We start from the raw sequence: 18,591 nt of genomic DNA on the forward strand, positions 1-18,591 counted from the left end.
CAAATCAAACTTAGTCTAGATAAACTACAAGGAAACTGTTGAGAAACACGATATTGGTAGAATGGCTCAATTGATCAATATGATCTCAAGTCTTATATTTATAATAAAGTGGAAACAACACTATTATACGTAAATACCCTTACTTGGGTAACAAGAAATAGAAATTTACATGAACACAAACTCTAATTTAACTCCTAGTAGAATCCAACACTCCCCCTCAAGTTGAGACATAGATATTAGTCATGCCCAACTTGCCCACAATAGGAAGGAAATCTCTTTCTTTCAAACTCTTAGTGAAAAAATCTGCCATTTGGTGTCTAGACCTCACAAAAGGCATGCCGATAAGCTCTTGTTCCAGTTTTCCTTTGGCAAAAAAATTTGTCAATTTCAATGTGCTTAGTTCGATCATGTTGCATTGAATTATTAGCAATACTAATAGCAGCCTTGTTGTCACAGTATAACATCATAGGGTTTGGAACTTGGACTCCAATATCTTGCAGCAAGCCTTTCAACCATAATAGCTCACAAACTCCATGAACCATAGCTCTATATTCATCTTCGGTACTAGATAAAGTTACCACATTCTGTTTCTTACTTCTCCAAATAACTAGATTACCTCCAACAAAGGTATAATAACCTGAAATTGACTTCTGTTCTGGAGATCCAGCCCAGTTTGCATCGGTGTATGCTTATAATTTTAGATTATCAGTGGGTGACAAAAGTATTCCTTTTCCAAGAGTTCCCTTCAAATACTGTAGTATTCTTGTAACAACCTTCATATGAGCTAAATATGGATCATGCATGAATTTGATCACTATCCCCACGACATAAGCAATGTCTGGCCTGGTGTGGGACAAGTAAATAAGCTTCCCTACCAGCCTTTGGTATCTTCCTTTGTCCACTGGTTTTCCCTCTTTTTCTTTAAGTTTAGCTCTAGCTTCAATAGGGGTATCAACTGCTTTACACCCCAACATTCCCACTTAGATAATAAATCTAGGACATACTTTCTTTGAGATAGGAATATACCCTTCTTTGATCGAGCTACCTCAATCCCTAAGAAGTACGGTAACTTCCCTAGATCTTTAATCTCAAACTCTCTGCCAAGAAAGTCCTTCAACCTTTGAATTTCTTCACCATCATTCCCTGTGATGACAATATCGTCTACATAAACAATGAGAAGTGTGATGTTAGTACCCGATTTCTTGACAAATAGTGTATGATCAGCATTGCTTTGCTTGTACCAATAGAAGTCATTGCCTTAGGAGGCGTCCAAACCAACATCTAGGAGACTGTTTAACCCATAAATCGACCTCTTCAACCGACAAACTTTCCCTGCAGTAATGTCATTGGAGAAACCATGTGGGAGTTTCATATAGATTTCTTCAGCTAACTTCCCATGTAAGAAGGCATTCTTTACATCTAGTTGGTGCAATTTTCAGTCTTTGTTCACAGCTACAGACAACAGAACTCTGATAGTGTTTAGTTCGCAACAGGGGCAAAAGTCTCCTTATAATCAATCCCATAGGTTTGGGTAAACCCCTTTGCAACTAGTCTAGCCTTCAACTTGTTGATTGATCCATCCATATTTTGTTTAATCACAAACACCCATTTGCAGCCCATTGGTTTTTTTCCTGGAGGAAGTGTAACCAGCTCCCAAGTATCATTTTTCTTCATTGCTTGCATTTCCTCTACCATAGTTGCCTTCCATCTCTTATCAGCATAGGCTTCCTGCCAACTTTTAGGAATAGATATAGATGATAAAGAGGATATAAAAGCACGGTAAGACTCGACAAAGAGTCATAAGAGACATATTTAGCCATGGGATGTTGAGTACAAGATTTGACTCCTTTTCTCATAGCAATAGGAAGATTAGAAGAAGATACCTCAAGGGAACAGTAGAATCTGATTCTGGAGCAGGATACTAAAGTGGTAATGTGTCACCTTTCTCCACCTGCTTTAGCCAGTTGTAATTCTTCCTCTGATAAGTCTGCATCTCCTTATTCTGGTCAATTTGGTTTTGAAAGACCTCAATAGTGTGCCTCACAGGAGTAGTCTCCCCCTGGCTAGGTTCTTCACATGGTTCAGAAAACGAAGGGGGAGGATTAGAGTCCTCAAGTATACTGGCCGAAGTCTCCCCTTGGTCAAGAAACTTTTCTTCAACTCTTAAGTTGTGTTGGTGTGTGATAGGAAGATCTAGAGTTGGAAAGAACACCTCTCCTTTAGGACTCTCCCCTTGGAGAGGTGTATAGTAAAGGCAAGACTTATTAAAAATTACATCCATGGATACAATGGTTTTCCTGGAAGGAGGATGATGACATTTGTACCCTTTCTGAGTAGCAAAATACCCTAAAAATATGCAACGTAGGCTGCGGGGAGCCAGCTTACTCTAGTGGGCTGTAATTCTAGCATAACACACACATCAAAAAATCTTTGGGGGAATAATAAAAAAAGAGGCTCCCTGGAGAATCTCATTAGGACATTTAAAACCAAATATCCTACTGGGCATCCTATTCATAAGGTAAGAAGCAGTTAGTATAGCATCACTCCAGTATTGGTCAAGTACATTTATAGCAATCATAATTGAATGGGCTATCTCTAAAAGATGCCGATTTTTCCTTTCGGCAACCCCATTCTGGGCAGCCGTATCGACACAACTGGTTTGGTTTATTATGCCAAAGTCAAAGAGATATCTTTGAAATTCAACTTCAATATACTCTGTGCCATTGTCACTGCGAAGGATCTTCACAGTGGCATTGAACTGAGTTTTAATTATATTATGAAAATCACGAAAACATCGGAAAACCTCAGTTTTTTTGTTTTAAAAGATAAATCCATGTAGAATGAGTGTGACAATCAGTAAAAGTAACAAAGTACCTATGGCCAGTAATAGACACGTTGGCATGGGCCCCACACATCAGTATGAATTAGCACAAAAGGAATAGATTTTCTATTATGAAGAGAAGGTAAATAAGTAGAATGAGTCTGCTTCGCAAAAATGCAGGCTTCACAAAAAAAATCATCCTCTTTACAAGAAGAAACCAAGTTAGGAAATACTTTCTTAAGAGTTCCTAGATGGGGGTGACCTAGCCTATGGTGCCATTGATGAAGTCTGATATTACCGAATGGACCTGATTAAAAGATGTAGTTTGAGTAGAAGTACATCCTCCAATTGGCTCGAGCAAATAAAGTCCTTTGTCTAGTTTACCACGTTCAATCTCCTTCCCTGTGACTCAGATCTTTGAAGACACAATAAGATGGGAAAAAGTCACTTTACAATTTAAGTCATGTGTAAGACTACTGATAGAGAGCAAGTTAGTAGAGAAAGAGGGAACATATAAAATGTTAGACAAAGAAAGTGATGGAGAATGCTAAATGGTCCCTTTTCCAACAATGGAAGAATAGGAGCCATCAGCAATTCGAACTTTATCATTTTCCAGAAGTTGGAGAATGTTGTAAGAAAAAAGAGGATAAACCTGTCATATGATCTGTGGCTCCTATATCAATGATCCAAGGAGTAGAAATTGAAGAAACTTGGAAGCTTGTAAAAGTTTTACCTGAAGTAGCAATGTAGGAGTTGGAATGGGTAGTCGAGGAAGTAATGGTAGAGGCTGTACCGACAGTAGAAGACTGTAGAATACATCGCAGAGTAGCTAACTCCTCCTGTGAAAAACCAATGTCTGTAGAAGGTGTTGTCGAAACTGTCTCATAAATATGAGCTTTTGGTTTTCCTCTTCTTTGTGCTCTTTTTTGCTCAAAATCAGCAGGCTTCCCATGGAGCTTCCAACAATTGGCCTTGGTATAATATGGTTTATGACAGTGCTCACACTTGACAATCTCCTTAATTGAATCAGATTTAGTGCTAATAGATTGTAAGGCTGATTTCTCCACAATAGGAGCATGAAGCATGGTTAATCGACGGCTTTCCTCACATTGAACAAGGGCATAAGATTGTTCTAGTGTAGGAAAGGGAGAACGACTTAATACTTGCACTCTGATTTGATTATACTCCACATTCAAACCTGCCCAAAAGTCATATACCCGAATCTTATCAATGTGCTTCCTATAAGTAGTCACATCATTTGGATTAGTGGGGTGATAATCCCCATATGATCCAACTCTTTCCAAAGAGATTGCAAGTTTGCAACTCAGCATAATATTGGGCCACAGTTAGTTCCTTTTGGGTAGTCTTATGAAGCTTCTTTTGTAGCTCATAAACCTGTGCATCATTCCTCATCTGTCCATATGTTTTAGTAGTAACCTTCCAAATTTGGGCGGTAGTATCAAGTAATAGGTATCCACGTGCAATATTTGGATTCATGGAATTCAAAAGAAATGACATAATAAGAGAGTCATTCGAGATCCATTTATCCTGTGAAACGCCTGTGGTAGTAGGTTTGATAGTGGTGCCCGTAATGTGTCCAACAAGTCGTCTTCCGGCAAGAGTTAGGTAAGCAGATTGGGACCAAATCAAATAATTTGTTCCATCAAATCTTACCGAAAGAAGATGAAGAGTGGGGTAATGTTCGGAGCCAGTGGGAGTAGGAATACCATCAATAGTTGTCATGTTGATAAAATTATCTGCAGTTCTTCTGTGTCACCCTTTCGACGTAACAGAAACGTCGCAAAATGCAATAGCCGAACAACCCAAACAATTCTATGGAATGATATGATAAAAAAAAAAAACATATTTCCTTTTTTTTTGGGCTAAAACTATGAAAAGATTACAAATAAACTCTGAAAAATATGAACCCTTGAAACAAAATAGGATTTCAAACTGTAGATTTGGAGGACAAAATATGGTTTTAAAGGAGGTTTGGTCTGGTTTGGTCCAGGTGATGGGCTTAATGGGATTTTAGAAGCATCATCCTTGGGCCTGGCTTAAATCGAGAATTATAAGGTTTACGGTTTACCTGGCGGAGGCGATGGTGAAGGACGATGTCGATGTTGATGGTGATGGCAATGGATCAATGGTGAAAGAGAGAAGGCGCTAGAAGCAAAGTCGATGGTGGATGGCGGAGGAGATGGCGATCCTGGAAGTCGCAGGTTTAGGCGTGATAGGGAAGTTGTAGGTTCGCAACTTACTTCCACACTAATTATTAATGACAAAATTCCTCGGCAACGGTGCCAAAAACTTGTTGCTTGTGTACCAAGATGTTACGCAAGTGCACGTGTTGCAATCAAGTAATAAATGATAAGTAGAGTATCGATCCCACGGAGAATTCTATCATTAACTTTCAATGTAAAAGTAAAACTAAATTAAACAAGATTAACAAGATTGATTTGTGATTGACTAACTAAATAATCAAATAACAGGTAATTAAACTAAAGAACTAAAATGGAGATTGAGCAATAGAAGGAACTTAGTGAGTGAAAAGAGTGTTGGGAATCAAGTTTCCCTTCCCCTGAATTTTCTAATGCAAATACTAAAGTAATATTATAACCCAAAATATATCAAGAACTTGGAATGAAGTAGCATAATGGTATTTTCCAATACACATATGCTTAGCATCCTAATTCAACATCTGCATATTCCTATGAATAATTGAAATATGAATGCAATTTAAACCCAATCCCAATCATGGCAATGTGAGGTAATTGGGTATTCCTACCCAACCTACTAATTAACACAAACTAATTAAAGATTATGCTAACTCACACAATTCAACAAACATCTAGACTGCATTAACTTTCCAGTTAACAAAATCATAACAATCGTTCATGAAAGATCATTCAAGAACCGAAATTAATCAATATAACATGCTGAATTCATTGACAATAAATTTTATTGCAATAAAACTAAAGAACACATGATAGTTACATCTTAAAATTCAAGTTTAGGTACTACTATCATCCTAACACAACACAAGTTTAGCCCATAACAGAAATCAAATACAAAGAGATAGATATAGTTATCATTAAGCTAGAAGATAAGAAGATAGAGTTATAAAATGGAAAAGAAACTAAGAGCTTCAATGCTTCCACAAGAGCTCCAGCCTTCTCCTCCATCAGTCCTTCTTCTCCATCAATCCTTCTTCTCCAGCAGCTCTCCCACGAATTCAGCTCCATCCCTCTCTCCTCTTTCTCCTTTTTTCCTCTTTTCCTTTGCCTTTCACGTTTTTGCCTCCTTTGTACCCTTCTTTCCCCCCAAAAGTGCTAGGTTAAAAGTGGTTTGTAGGATTAGAACATTTTCTTTTGATATCAACGGCTGAGATCTTTCATGGAATGACAAGAAGAAAGTCCATTAAGTTAGCCCTTTTTGGTCATTTCCACTTGAATTGGATCTAAGAATATTCTGCTCCGTATTGCTGCAGCAAACTCTACAACAAAGTTAGAGGACATGCATATTCTTCTTCTATTATGGATCTTCACCTACATTTTTCAAGAGAAAGAGGATTAATCAAATTCATCCATTAATCTGAAGGGAAATTCATGTAAGAGTGACAATAATGACCTATTCAAGATGCAACATGTTAAGACTCAATAAGACAACATCTAATGAATACTAACACTAAAACAAAGATAAAATACTCCTAAATCAAGCCATCTCAAGTATAAAGTTACCAATCTTAACTCTATTTCATAGAGTTATCAAGTACCTAAAGAAACTTTTATTACAGGGACTAATGAAGGAGACTCAGCCCATAAACTCTAGTGCTGAGGTCTTTACGGCATCTCACTTCCTATGCATGTTTGAAGAAATAAAGGGATCATTTTCAATATTTTAGGGGAAATGGTTGCGAATGACCATATGGAGATCACTACAACCAACCTGCTGCGGATCTTTGATTCCTATATTGATGCAAAACTCAGCCTTGAAAGTTTTATGTTCTACATGGATCCTAACGATATTGGTTTTCAGCTAGACCAATTTCCGATGGCTATTCCGGGTGTGTACTTTCCATCTGCTGAAGCTCACAAGGTTTTTCTTCATATGGGTTGCTTGAAGTCATGTGGATGCCAATTTTGTTGGTTTTCAAGGTGGTTTGTTCTAAAACATGCTGAGTTAGCCTGGTTATGTGGCAAACATGTGAAGACCCAGTTCATAATTTTCCTTCACCTTGAGGACAAGGTGAATTTCGAGGGGCCGGTAGTATTAGGGCCCTAGGATGGTGCCATGTGGAGGAGATAGAGAGTATGTTAGGGTTAGTTGGGGGCTAATAAATATGGGAGAATTGAGAGGAGGGGGTATGGATTGTTATGTGAATGAGTTTGGAGCAGCCTTTGGCTGAGGGCTCCACTCCCTTAGTAAAAGAGGTGTTGGGGGTGACTGACAACATTAAAACCAGCTATCTTTGTGATTTTTCTCTGTTTTGCTGTTGAATTCCATAGTGAATTGAAGGTTCCTATCATCCTCAGTCTCTCCACTCTTCTTCCTATCTCTCTTGTGTGGTTTCTGGTTACTAATTTCTAATATTGTCTCAAGGCTTAATCATAGCTTCAATTCACTATGTTGGTGGCCTTATACTTGTGCCTAATGCTGCATTATTGCTGCTGTTAATGAGTGGTTTTACTTGCTGTCATCCAATATATTCGATCCTCTTGTTGGGTCAGGAGTCTTGCTTGGTGTGTAGAGGACTGAGTTCCATCAATATGACTAGCTGAGCTGCTTTTGGTATAGTTTTGTTAATAAAGCTTGTTTCATATTGGAAAATATTTGTTGTCTCCATTTGATTCATTAGCTATCAGTGGGTAAATTATGTGGTTTTTATACTGATGCCAAATTCATTTCCTTTTCTCAGTGGCAGTAAGGATTATACATGCATTGTATCCCGTGAACTTTAATGCATTCTATTCTGTGTTTAGGGCGACAGTGAGAATGGTTCAAGGGTATATGGATTTGCATTTGCTGACTGTGCTGCTTTAAAATTTTGGGTTGGTTCCATATGTGATGATGGTTCTTGTGCTGCTTTAGGAGCTTTATTGATGCAAGTAAGTTCTTGCCTTCTGTTTGGCTAGTTGGAAGTTGTTAAATGTGCAGAATTGATAATTATAATAAGATCTCATCTTTTACATTTTTTTATTCTTGCAGGTTTCCCCTAAGGAAGTTATATATGAAAGTAGAGGTAAAGCTTTTGTCTGTTCCCTTCTGGGTGAATTTTTTTTGAAATGTCCATGCACTTGTCTTCATGACTGTATTATTGTGATTGCAGGGCTTTCCAAGGAAGCTCACAAAGCACTCAAAAAATATTCTTCATCAGGTGGTTATTCAAACTAATCATTCCAACTGTTCAAGGTGTATGGTGTAACATATTTATCATTGTATTCTAAGTCAACTGATGGCGTGCTTAAAGGAATATGTACTCAGTCGATGTTTCTTTAATATAAAAAATCTCTCCAAAGACCTTACAGGGAGGCTTTTCTTTGGTTCTCCCTCACTCTTTTAATTAAATCATTCTCAGTCAGTGAAAAAATCGTAATCTATAGATAAATAAAGTAGTTATAGACTGAGACATTAGTCTAGAATCTCTTAGACATGCATAAATTCATATTATCCCCTAAAGCTGGGAACTGTTGTAAATTCTTTTAGTCATTTCAGACTTTGAGTTACAAGGATAGTGTTACTGCTTATTATTACTTGAGGTACCATTTTTAACTCAGATTGAATACAGAGACCTTATGTCTTTCTTTTTCATTGTTCAAAATTGCTTGAATTTTGGAAGGCAAGGATCCATGTAGCCTACCCCATTTATTTGGGAGAGGGGTTGTTGTGAAATTGCTTGAATTCTAGTGTTCAGGGATATCTCAGTACTTACTGTCTTTCTCATGACTTGGTAGTTCTGATAATTTTCATTTCATTTACTTAGCTGGCATGAGACTGGTCTACACGTGCACACTGACACCCACTTTGGGATGGTCATGCATTTGTATTTCCATTTGTGGTTTACTTTCACTAAATGACCGCTGCATATTTCCACTCCCTGAACTATTTAATGACAATGTTCAAGAATTCATTTATAATTATGGCCAAGGGTTATATTCATATAGCTGTGCTATGGAGACAACCATAGATCAAATTGACCAAACCCCCCCTTCCTATTTGAAGAATTGTGGATCGGGTTGGGTGCTGAGCATGAATCCCCTTTCCTAAGTCTTTGAGTTGTTTTTTTTTTTGGCAGGTACTGTTATGTCACAATCATTGTCAGTTGTGGGTTTTGCGGATGCATCTGAAGTCAGAAAGCTCATCCAGTCCAAAGGCTACTTTAGAGGGTCTTCTAATCATTGGGAGCACGTACTTGATGGCATTAGAAACAATGATCCTGTTATTTGTGCCCTTGGTGGACTTGTTAGTCATTTATCTAGGTTGATGGTAAGCTTATCTCATTCTTTGATTAAGAGTGTGGTTGTACTCTCTGTTTATTAAGAATATTATGCTGACCCTTTCCAGTTAATAACAGCTAGATGATGCTTTAAACAATGGAGATATTCTATGTTACCAAGTTTATAGAGGTTGTCTTAGGATGGACGGTCAGACACTCGTAAATCTTGAGATATTTAGCAATAATGGTGATGGTAGTTCATCAGGTAAGTGTAAACAAATCCTGTTTTGAAAGCTAACTTCCCTTCACATGAGAAAATAATAAGTTTAATATATCTATTTAGTTTTAACAAGGTTTATGTTGCTTGATGTCAGGTACATTATACAAATATCTTGATAGCTGTATTACATCATCTGGTAAGCGGCTTTTAAGAAACTGGATCTGTCATCCACTAAAGGAGGTTCATGAAATCAACGATAGGCTTAATGTGGTCGAGGAATTGATGAAAAATTCTGAAATACCATCTGTCATGGCTCAGTATCTGCGCAAGCTTCCCGACCTCGAGAGGCTACTTGGACGGGTTAAGGCTACTGTTAAGTCATCAGTTTCAACTTCATTTCCCATGATTGGGAGAAAAATATTGAAGCAGCGAGTATGTCATGATTAAGTTTTTCAGAGTAACAATACATTTTTATAATTTTGGCATGGATTAGTCTTCTTCTTTTGTAATTTTTGTTATATCCATTAAGATTTCTCTTATTTCTGCCACAGTTTGAAAACCAGATTGAATGCTCAAATTGAAAGAATTTGGTAACCTTATAAAAATCCAAGAAGGTGGAGTCAGAATAACCCAGTTTTGCTGGCTGGTTCATGCTGTTTCATAGAGCTCTCTTTTCTAGAATATTCATGTTAAGGTCTTCTTGTTTTTTCCTTCTGCATTTTGTTTCTTTAATTTTCTTTTAATTTATTACTTTGGCAGGTAAAAAGTTCATGTCTTTGCTAATCTTATTTCCTATATTCTGACAAAAAGAAGAAGGATGGTTTCTATTTCATTGTCTAGTGAATAAAGGGTCCCACTTGGTTTTCTGAATCTTAAACTCTTTACAAATTCTACTCAGATTTAATTTTAAGTTTCCTGAACACATTCAAGTGATAAAGGTTGAGACTCTTGGGCAGCCTTAATCATAATGTCATCATGTGGTTCCTCTTGCAAGCATTGACCTTGAATATCCAGGCTGTAATGCTGCTTATGTCTTAAAAGAAGGATTTTCTTATTGACACCCCCTAAGTTGTTCAAAATTTTGTAACCTCACTTTTTTGTCCCCTGTTTAAGGTGTTCAAAATTTGTAACCTTTTTTTACAAAAAAGCTATTTAATGCAAGGGGAGGGGTAAAAAGGAGGCTTTTTCAAAAGGTCAAAAGTCATTAATGCAACTATGCATTATATCAAATGACAGATTTATCCTCATTGAAAAAACCATGTTAAAAGCTTTTGGAAATATGACCATTGGTATAGAGTGAAGGTGCCAACTTCTAAATACACATATAGAGGTGTCATTCAGACAAAAAAAAGAAAAAAGAAATTAATGCTAGTGTGCCCGTTTCCTAATGCACATTGTTCTTTCTCTTTTAGGTTAAAAAATTTCATCTTCTGTTAAACTAACTGGGATGTATACTGAATTTTACTACTCCAATCATATGATTGGATTTTGTTTGTATTACCTTAACTTTTATCTGAGTAATTTGTATTTTGACCCAAAAGGAAAAAGTAATATGTATTACTTGGGAGCTGAATGAAATGTCTTGTAAAGTTATGATTACCATAGATTCAAATATTTCAGGGGTTTGATTTTGTTGTATTATCTTATCTTTTATCTAAGTAATATGTATTTTGACCTAAAAAAAAATGTAATATGCATTACTTAGAAGCTGAATGGGATGTCTTGTGATGTTATGTTTATCATAGAATCTAATATTTCAGAGGTTTGAACGTTAAGCTAGTTCAAACAAGGATAGCTGATTCTTATTTTATAGTTGTTAATATATGTTACCTTGGGGTCATACAGGTGAAGGCATTTGGATCTCTTATTAAAGGACTTCGAATTGGAATGGACTTGTTAACCATTTTCAACAAAGAAAAGCTTGGATTTCCTGCGTTATCAAAAATCCTGAACCTTCCGTTATTATTTGGTGCTAATGAGCTTGATGAACTTCTTACTCAATTAGAAGCCTCTGTAGACAATGACTTTCCAAAATACCAGGTATGATTTCATTGTCACTGGGACAATACTTTGGCTTCTCCTGCATGCATTGTGGAAAAGGATTGTTTAAATTTGCCTTTAAGCACTCTCTTTCTTCATGTAAATAAAAGAATCCTTTAAATCTCTGTAAATGGCATCAGGAAGTTCTTTCATCTCTGTAAGACTATAACCATAGCTGAAGAAGGTATATTCCCTGTTTATAACCTGACAGTAGGTCTGGCATATACTGCCTTATGGTTACTATATCCTTGGGGTTTTTTGTGTTGCCCTTGAAGCAAATGTTTATTGGAGTTAGAAGATTTACAAGTCCTTCCCCCACCTAAGCCTAGGTTTGAAGTACCAGCATTAGGTATTGCATCATGGGTGATTTTAGGGATACATTGTACACTACAGATCCACATGGAAAATCACTCTTATGGACGGTTGGACCAACTAAACATTTTAAATGAGCAATATGTAATGTGTTTCCTTCATAAACACAAAGGCAGAATAACATATAACAAGACCTGAGACTTTCATCGATTTGAATAGATGCATCAACTTAGTTTTTTCATTGATCTATCGATGTGTATCAAAAAATAGTACTAATGGCCATGATTTAAAAAGATTGAGTTTTCTTAAACCTACATTTTTTTGGGTGAATATGAATTTCTCCTTTAATCTTTATCTCAGAAACATAATCGAATGATCACATGGGCCCTGGCACATTTTGAAACAAACGGTCATTAATGGTCCATGTGACTGTCCGACTATTCATCTTTGAGATCAAAGATTGGAAGAAATTAAGGGAAGTTTATGAAAAATTTGACCGTTGTGTTTAAATCATGGTTTCTAAGCCTACTTTTTTGGCTAGGTAATAGGTATTGATAGATTTAGGTAGATACTTTAGTTGATCCAGGATCCAGCAAAGGTGATCATTTGCAAGGAGTTGTACTCAAATCAGTCTTAGTTTCTTCTCTCGTGTGCTTGTTCTACATTTTAATGTTTATGCATGATACTTCTTATATACTACTTATTTATATTGTTTGTTGTACCAAAAGTGTACTTACACGTGTATCTTGACCTTTTCCATGCATATATGTAGTATAAGATATGTATTTCAGATACAATACATCTCTTTAAGTGAGCTTACTCAATACCATTAATTTAAACCTTGTATTGGAGGTCAACTTTGGCGGAAAAAGATGAGCCACCCCTAATCATCAAGAGGGAGTGGCAGAGGCCAGCGGCAAGTATAATGAAAACCAGGAAACAACAATGAGTTTGTTCCTTGGGGGTTGAAAACATTATAGTGGGGTAACCTATGAAGCTTAAAGCCGACTCCAAAGTAGATGGGTCTCCAACTTGTCAAAGGAACGGGGGTTGGTGGTCCATCATACTAAGCTAAATAGCTTATGGCGGACTTTGAAGCTGGTTGGCACTTGCCACATATGTTAATGCTATTATGAGGATTATGGTTTCAACTCCCTTTGTCAGTTCTAATGATCAAGTGGGTGTCTCTTCATTAAACCCCTTGTTTTGTAGTGCTTTAGTTAATAGTTGTTCCAGCCTTCCAGGCTGCATTCGGGTGCTGTTTACATTCCACTTGAGGCGGAGTGTTGAGAACTGTGGGGCAATACTGTCATAATTGTGTTAGACTGTTAGTTCTGTTAAATATTAACTATCAACCATAAGAGTTATGGAGATTAAGTTTTAGATTTACGATTAGCCAGGAGAAGCAAGGCAGTATTGACATTATAATGCATTTTTTCATATGTAATGGAAGCACTACTGATGATTGAGGTGTCCTCTCCATGCTATATGACCCTCTTTCTCTTTCTTTTCTCACTTTATTCCCTCGTTTGGTATAGCTTTTAGACTCTCATGGTAACATTTCCTCAGGAGGTTGTCTGTTTTTTAACCTCTTGATAAAGTCATTCAGTGGTAACCTGAATCTGTTCTAGACGAGGGAACTTTTCTGTGCGATCATGGATCAATTTGAAAATTTAGGATATGATTCTTGTGTATATCTTAGAAGAAGTCGTTATGTTGGGCTTTCACAGAGAGAATTAGGAGAATAGGAAGAAGAATGGGGAACAGGAAAACTAGATTCACATGATCATGCGTACAGCTTCAGCAGCAAACTTCAATATTCAAAACTCAAAACCGAGAGTTCCTCCTCTGGTTGCAGGAACAAATAGGTAATAAGCCTAGCATAAAAATAGAAACTTTTCTAATATAAAAGCTAGCTGAAATAGGGAACTACCATACTATGCTAATGCTGACAAGGATATTTCTATGTACTACCCAAGCAACTATGGTACTTGAAATAAACTAATACTAATGTTACTAATTCCAACGCTTTCTGTAACTAGAAAGTTGGTCCAGGCCTGGCCCTTGGTTTGGGTTTCTAAGGTAGATTGTGTGACTCCTCTAGGCTAAGGCTATTGCATCACATTCCCAACTCATAACCTTGGTATTGGTAATATCTCTTATTTTTTTTGTGATTCTGTTACAAGATGTCCTGCTAGTTAATATTGGTAATGTCTGATATATCGTTGGAATCTTATTGTAGTTTTATGCTTCCCACCCAAATCTACCAACACACCAAGATCTCGTTGCAACTTGGTCTTTTGGACCACCAAGTTGGCCACCAAAACCAAGTTCTTGAACCATGTATGTAGTGGGTGCACCCAGCCATTAACTTAATAATCAACTAACAAAACCGAGAAATTCATTAAAGCAGAGGACTATAATAACAGGTTAGCAATGGTTTTTAATTGGGTTCTCTCAGCAGGATTAATTCTGTAACATCCAATCGCAAGAAAAGTGTACCATATTAAGTTGATTATCTAACAGGCATAAGGGCCTTTGCTTTGGCAGAATTTGGAACAAGATTGCCCAGCAGATTGATCTTTCAAGGCAAGATGAATGTTATTTTCAAGTATATTCATGGATTCAGTGTAGCAAAGACCATATAGAGTGTGTTGATGGCTGTGTAAGTGCAACAATAATTGAAATTGTATCACTTATAATTAAAACTTTACTTGAGGGGTACTTTTGAAGACCTTAGAATCATTATTTAGAAAGATCCAAAATATGATAGACGTAGGTAATTTCATTTTCTACTTTTAACATAAAGAATCGAGTCAAATGGATATTGGATGAAGAACTTGCGGCCGAAATAGCAGCCAAAAGCTGGAAAAAACCTTCACAAGGCATCATTGGCAGAGTTTGCTGGTCGATGAGAACCTGCCAGTTCACAGGTTTACCAAAATAGCTTGAAAGAAGAGTGTAGGTGAGCTGGTGACCTACCACTCGGCTGGCACATCAGCTGGACTCAAAACAGGTTTTTGCTATGTTTTTAGGTTATTTCAGTTCAGTTTATAATAGGCCAAGAATCTCTACGAATCATTTGTAGTAGCAATCGTTTGCAGGGGCATTTTTGATGAATTTTGCGGTGAAACCTACCATAAGCTTGAAGAACTTTGCGTACAAGCGTACAACAGCAATATGCAGGAACTTGATGGAGTTTGGGGTGAGATATCTGGCTTGAAGAGATTGTATCATTTTTTAGGGTCAAGTTGGTTCGAAATCTGGTCAAACCAAGATCCTGGTGACTTGACTAAGATCTTGACCGAGTTAGAGATTATTTTATTCTGCGCTACATCTAGTCTTGACATTTGAATATCTTGTGAAATCTCGCTAGTTCTCGATTTAGGTTCCCAGATCCCCATGGTATAGTTCTGAGTATCTTCCGTACATGTTAAATGGCAGACCACTTGCAGCACATATAAAGTAAACAACAGATAAAGCAAAGTCAGAATCACAGGCATAGCAAAGACATTAAATAACAAAGAAAGGTTATTGAAGTCAGAGAATAACATGACAATGTTTTTAATTTATATAGCCATGCATCATGGATGCAGTATTATTAGAATTTAGAAGAAAAAAAACATGGCAATGTTTTTAATTTATATAGCCATGCATCATGGATGCAGTATTATTAGAATTTAGACATAGTAATACAGATTCCTAGCCATCATAGTAGCATGTCATCTAGGATTTGCACAATATAGAGGTGTATATTCATTAGCGTGACTGGATTGTATTCTTTCTCATAAAGCTAGTTGAGCTCACCCTACAGATGTAAGCATTTTTTGTAGATCATTTACAAGTTCAGTACTGACTCTGACTGCGTGGGAAGAATAAAGGGTAAGGGTATAGTTTTTTGAAGTAGAGCACTAGTGGCAGAGATAAATTTTGGTGATGGAGATATAGTTAGTAGTTTACTATCATATTTTGATACTTAGGTTATGGATGTGATGTTTGGATACAATTTTTGGTGAAACATACAATTTTACTGTGGCTTAACCATGTAACAGAGTAGTGGTGAACTTGAAATACTTTTGATTATAGATAACTATAGTTTCCGTTGCAGTATTATAAATGATATCTCTGATCTACTTGTACTTGATGGATTTTTATTGTTCGGACTTCGACATACAATAGATATAGGTTGAAACTTGGAGAAAACTTAGGAAGTAGTATGTAGGGATGATTTCTTAAGTGACCATTCTAATGGTCATATTGGTGTATATCTAAGTCTGAAATTTGGTTATTTGGGGAGTATGAAATTTCAAGAAAGGGGCTAATAACCTTGTTTTTTAGATGGTATTTTGATGTATACTCTTGATTGGAAGAAGGGGATCATAGGTATGGGTTATGGGATGGATTTCGAATTGATTCTAATGGTTAGTTTGTGCTGGGTTAGGTTCTAATGGCTAGGGTTTAAGGAAAACTTTAACAAATAGGGGAAATAAAGAAATCTGGAATTTAGAGGTTAAAAAGATTAGACAAAGAAGACTTGGGGTTTGGGATAATTCAACTTGCTGCTGTTGGAGATCAGGTTGAATGAGAAAATATACTCGTGGGAGAAGAAAAATGAAAAGACGATAAGAAATACTGGCAGCACTAATTAAAACTCAAAATTCAATTTATAAATTCATGGCTCAAGTGAGTGATTACATCTACTATTTATATACCCACATTGCAGATACAGTTGCAAACTTAAATTTAATATAATTTGGTCACAGTTCATTAGGTAAAAGTCTAAAACTTTATCACTTATGTAACTGTCTATTTCCTTGAATTCCCCTAGCATATATAAAAGTAAAAATTTCTAATCTCAACCTTAAACAGAAGTAGAACATGGAGACTACTACTAATGATACTTTGATCACAAAATAACCTAAATTCTCTACTAACCTTATACCAAATGGCTGGTCTCCTTCTTCCACTGGCTCCCCTTGGCCCTTCCTGAGATAAACTCCTTTGGCTACCTGCCATAAATGGTATCTTCACTACTTCCTTGGCTTGGCACCACATCCGTTCCCCCTCTCCCAAAGTCACTTGGTCCAACCTAGTCTGGTTCAAAAGCACATCCCTTGTTAAGCCTTCACCAACTTGGAGAGCCCTCTTCCTCTATCTCCCCACCCAATCCTTCCTCACCTGTTGCTCCATCCTAGCTAACCCCTCTTGCACCTTCTGCCCTAAGGAGGAAGCTATACACCACCTCTTCTTTGCCTGCCCCACCTCTTAACATATTTGGCACCTTGCAATTGGTTCTAAGTGGTATAGATCTAGGTGGCCCCTCTCCTTTGACCATGAGTGTCATTGGCTCACCTCTGCTTTTTTTGGCCCTTCAATTGCTGATAGGACTGCTAAGCTTGTCTTTGGCACATGTATCTCACACATACGGATGGAGCACAATCTCCATAGATGGACTTTCAAATCCAGATCCATTGACCAGATTTGGAAGGCGATCTATAGGGATGTCAACTCAAGCTTGCTTCCCTCCCCAAGAAAACTCTAGTTGATTCCCCGAGAAACAAGCACATTTGTTGTTACTGGGGTCTTGATATTGGATTACTTGTTCAGCTAGGCAAGTTTGATTTGCCTCCCTGGCTAGCTTTGCCTCATAGTTCCCCCTTCCTCTCTCCCCTTTCCCTCTTCTTTCTATATTCTTCCTTGTTCCCTTTGGGGTGTTTATAATTTTTTATTCTCCTGGAAAGTATATGACTGGTTAGGTTGTGGTTTGTTTTGGTATGGGTTTCTGGGCCTGATCATGCCGATCCAACCATGTACACGTAACTACATCAGGACTGTTTTCTGATTGAGGGGAATGTGTTATGTCTTTATCCATTTCATAGTATGTAGCAATATTAGGATCTTATCATCTATCTCTAATTTAATGCTGTTTGATTTTTATGTGCTCACATTTGTTTTCAATTGTTTCACCATACTTTCAAGGTTTTCAACTTGGGTACATTTTCTTGCTAGAAATTCCTACAAAAGGCATATTATGAGAGATTCATGGGGCTATCATCTAGGTGTTGTTCTTTGTTACAAAAGACTGACCAGATTCGCTGTTCTTTTGCTGTCCTTTTTGATAAATTAAATTACCTTCTTTGAGTGATGTGGAGATAGCAGAACTTGGAAGAGTTATATGGTTCTTAAATAACTTATATTATGGTCTTGGTTTTAATTACTTTTCCAGTTAACTTTCTTCTTTGAATCTTTACACAAGTTGCTTAGTGCTTACATCAGTTATGACTTGGGCTTGATTCTTCTGTTTACCTGGCTTCTAGGACCATGAAGTGGGAGATTCAGATGCTGAAACACTGTCGATTCTGACTGAGTTGTTCATTGAAAGAGCAACTCAATGGTCTCAAGTAATCCATGCATTGGACTATATTGATGTTATGCGCTCCTTCACAATAACTGCAAATTCTTCATGTGGCCTTATGTGCAGACCTACTTTTGTACTTGCTAATGCCAGCAGGTCCTTAGTTGGTTGCCAAGAGATTGGAGGACCACTACTTAAAGTTGAAGGGTTATGGCATCCATATGCTTTTGGAGAAAATGGGGGTACAGTTGTTTCCAATGACATACACCTTGGTGAGGATGCAACTGGCTATCATCCCCATGCTTTGCTATTGACAGGACCAAATATGGGTGGGAAGTCAACTCTGATGCGTGCCACATGTCTGGCTGTCATACTTGCTCAGGTTTGTTTGACTTCTAGAACCTAAA

The 18,591-nt window shown here is 37.2% G+C and overlaps 1 protein-coding gene across 2 annotated transcripts in view; it reads left to right on the top strand.

Annotated features, from left to right (window-relative positions):
* MSH7 (MUTS homolog 7) overlaps positions 1-18,591 on the top strand; it is a 32,339-nt gene that overhangs the window by 8,584 nt on the left and 5,164 nt on the right. For both annotated transcript variants that reach the window (XM_089145160.1, XM_089145161.1), the window contains exons 7-14: positions 7,804-7,929; positions 8,030-8,063; positions 8,151-8,198; positions 9,117-9,307; positions 9,396-9,522; positions 9,632-9,909; positions 11,323-11,517; positions 18,147-18,566. In XM_089145160.1, the coding sequence (XP_089001286.1) occupies positions 7,804-7,929; positions 8,030-8,063; positions 8,151-8,198; positions 9,117-9,307; positions 9,396-9,522; positions 9,632-9,909; positions 11,323-11,517; positions 18,147-18,566 (1,419 nt within the window). The remainder of the gene's footprint in view (positions 1-7,803; positions 7,930-8,029; positions 8,064-8,150; positions 8,199-9,116; positions 9,308-9,395; positions 9,523-9,631; positions 9,910-11,322; positions 11,518-18,146; positions 18,567-18,591) is intronic.

The sequence above is a fragment of the Hakea prostrata genome, chromosome 2 (genome assembly GCF_041222555.1).
Source record: "Hakea prostrata isolate BN-2017 chromosome 2, UWA_Hpros_2, whole genome shotgun sequence".
NCBI lineage: Eukaryota > Viridiplantae > Streptophyta > Magnoliopsida > Proteales > Proteaceae > Hakea > Hakea prostrata.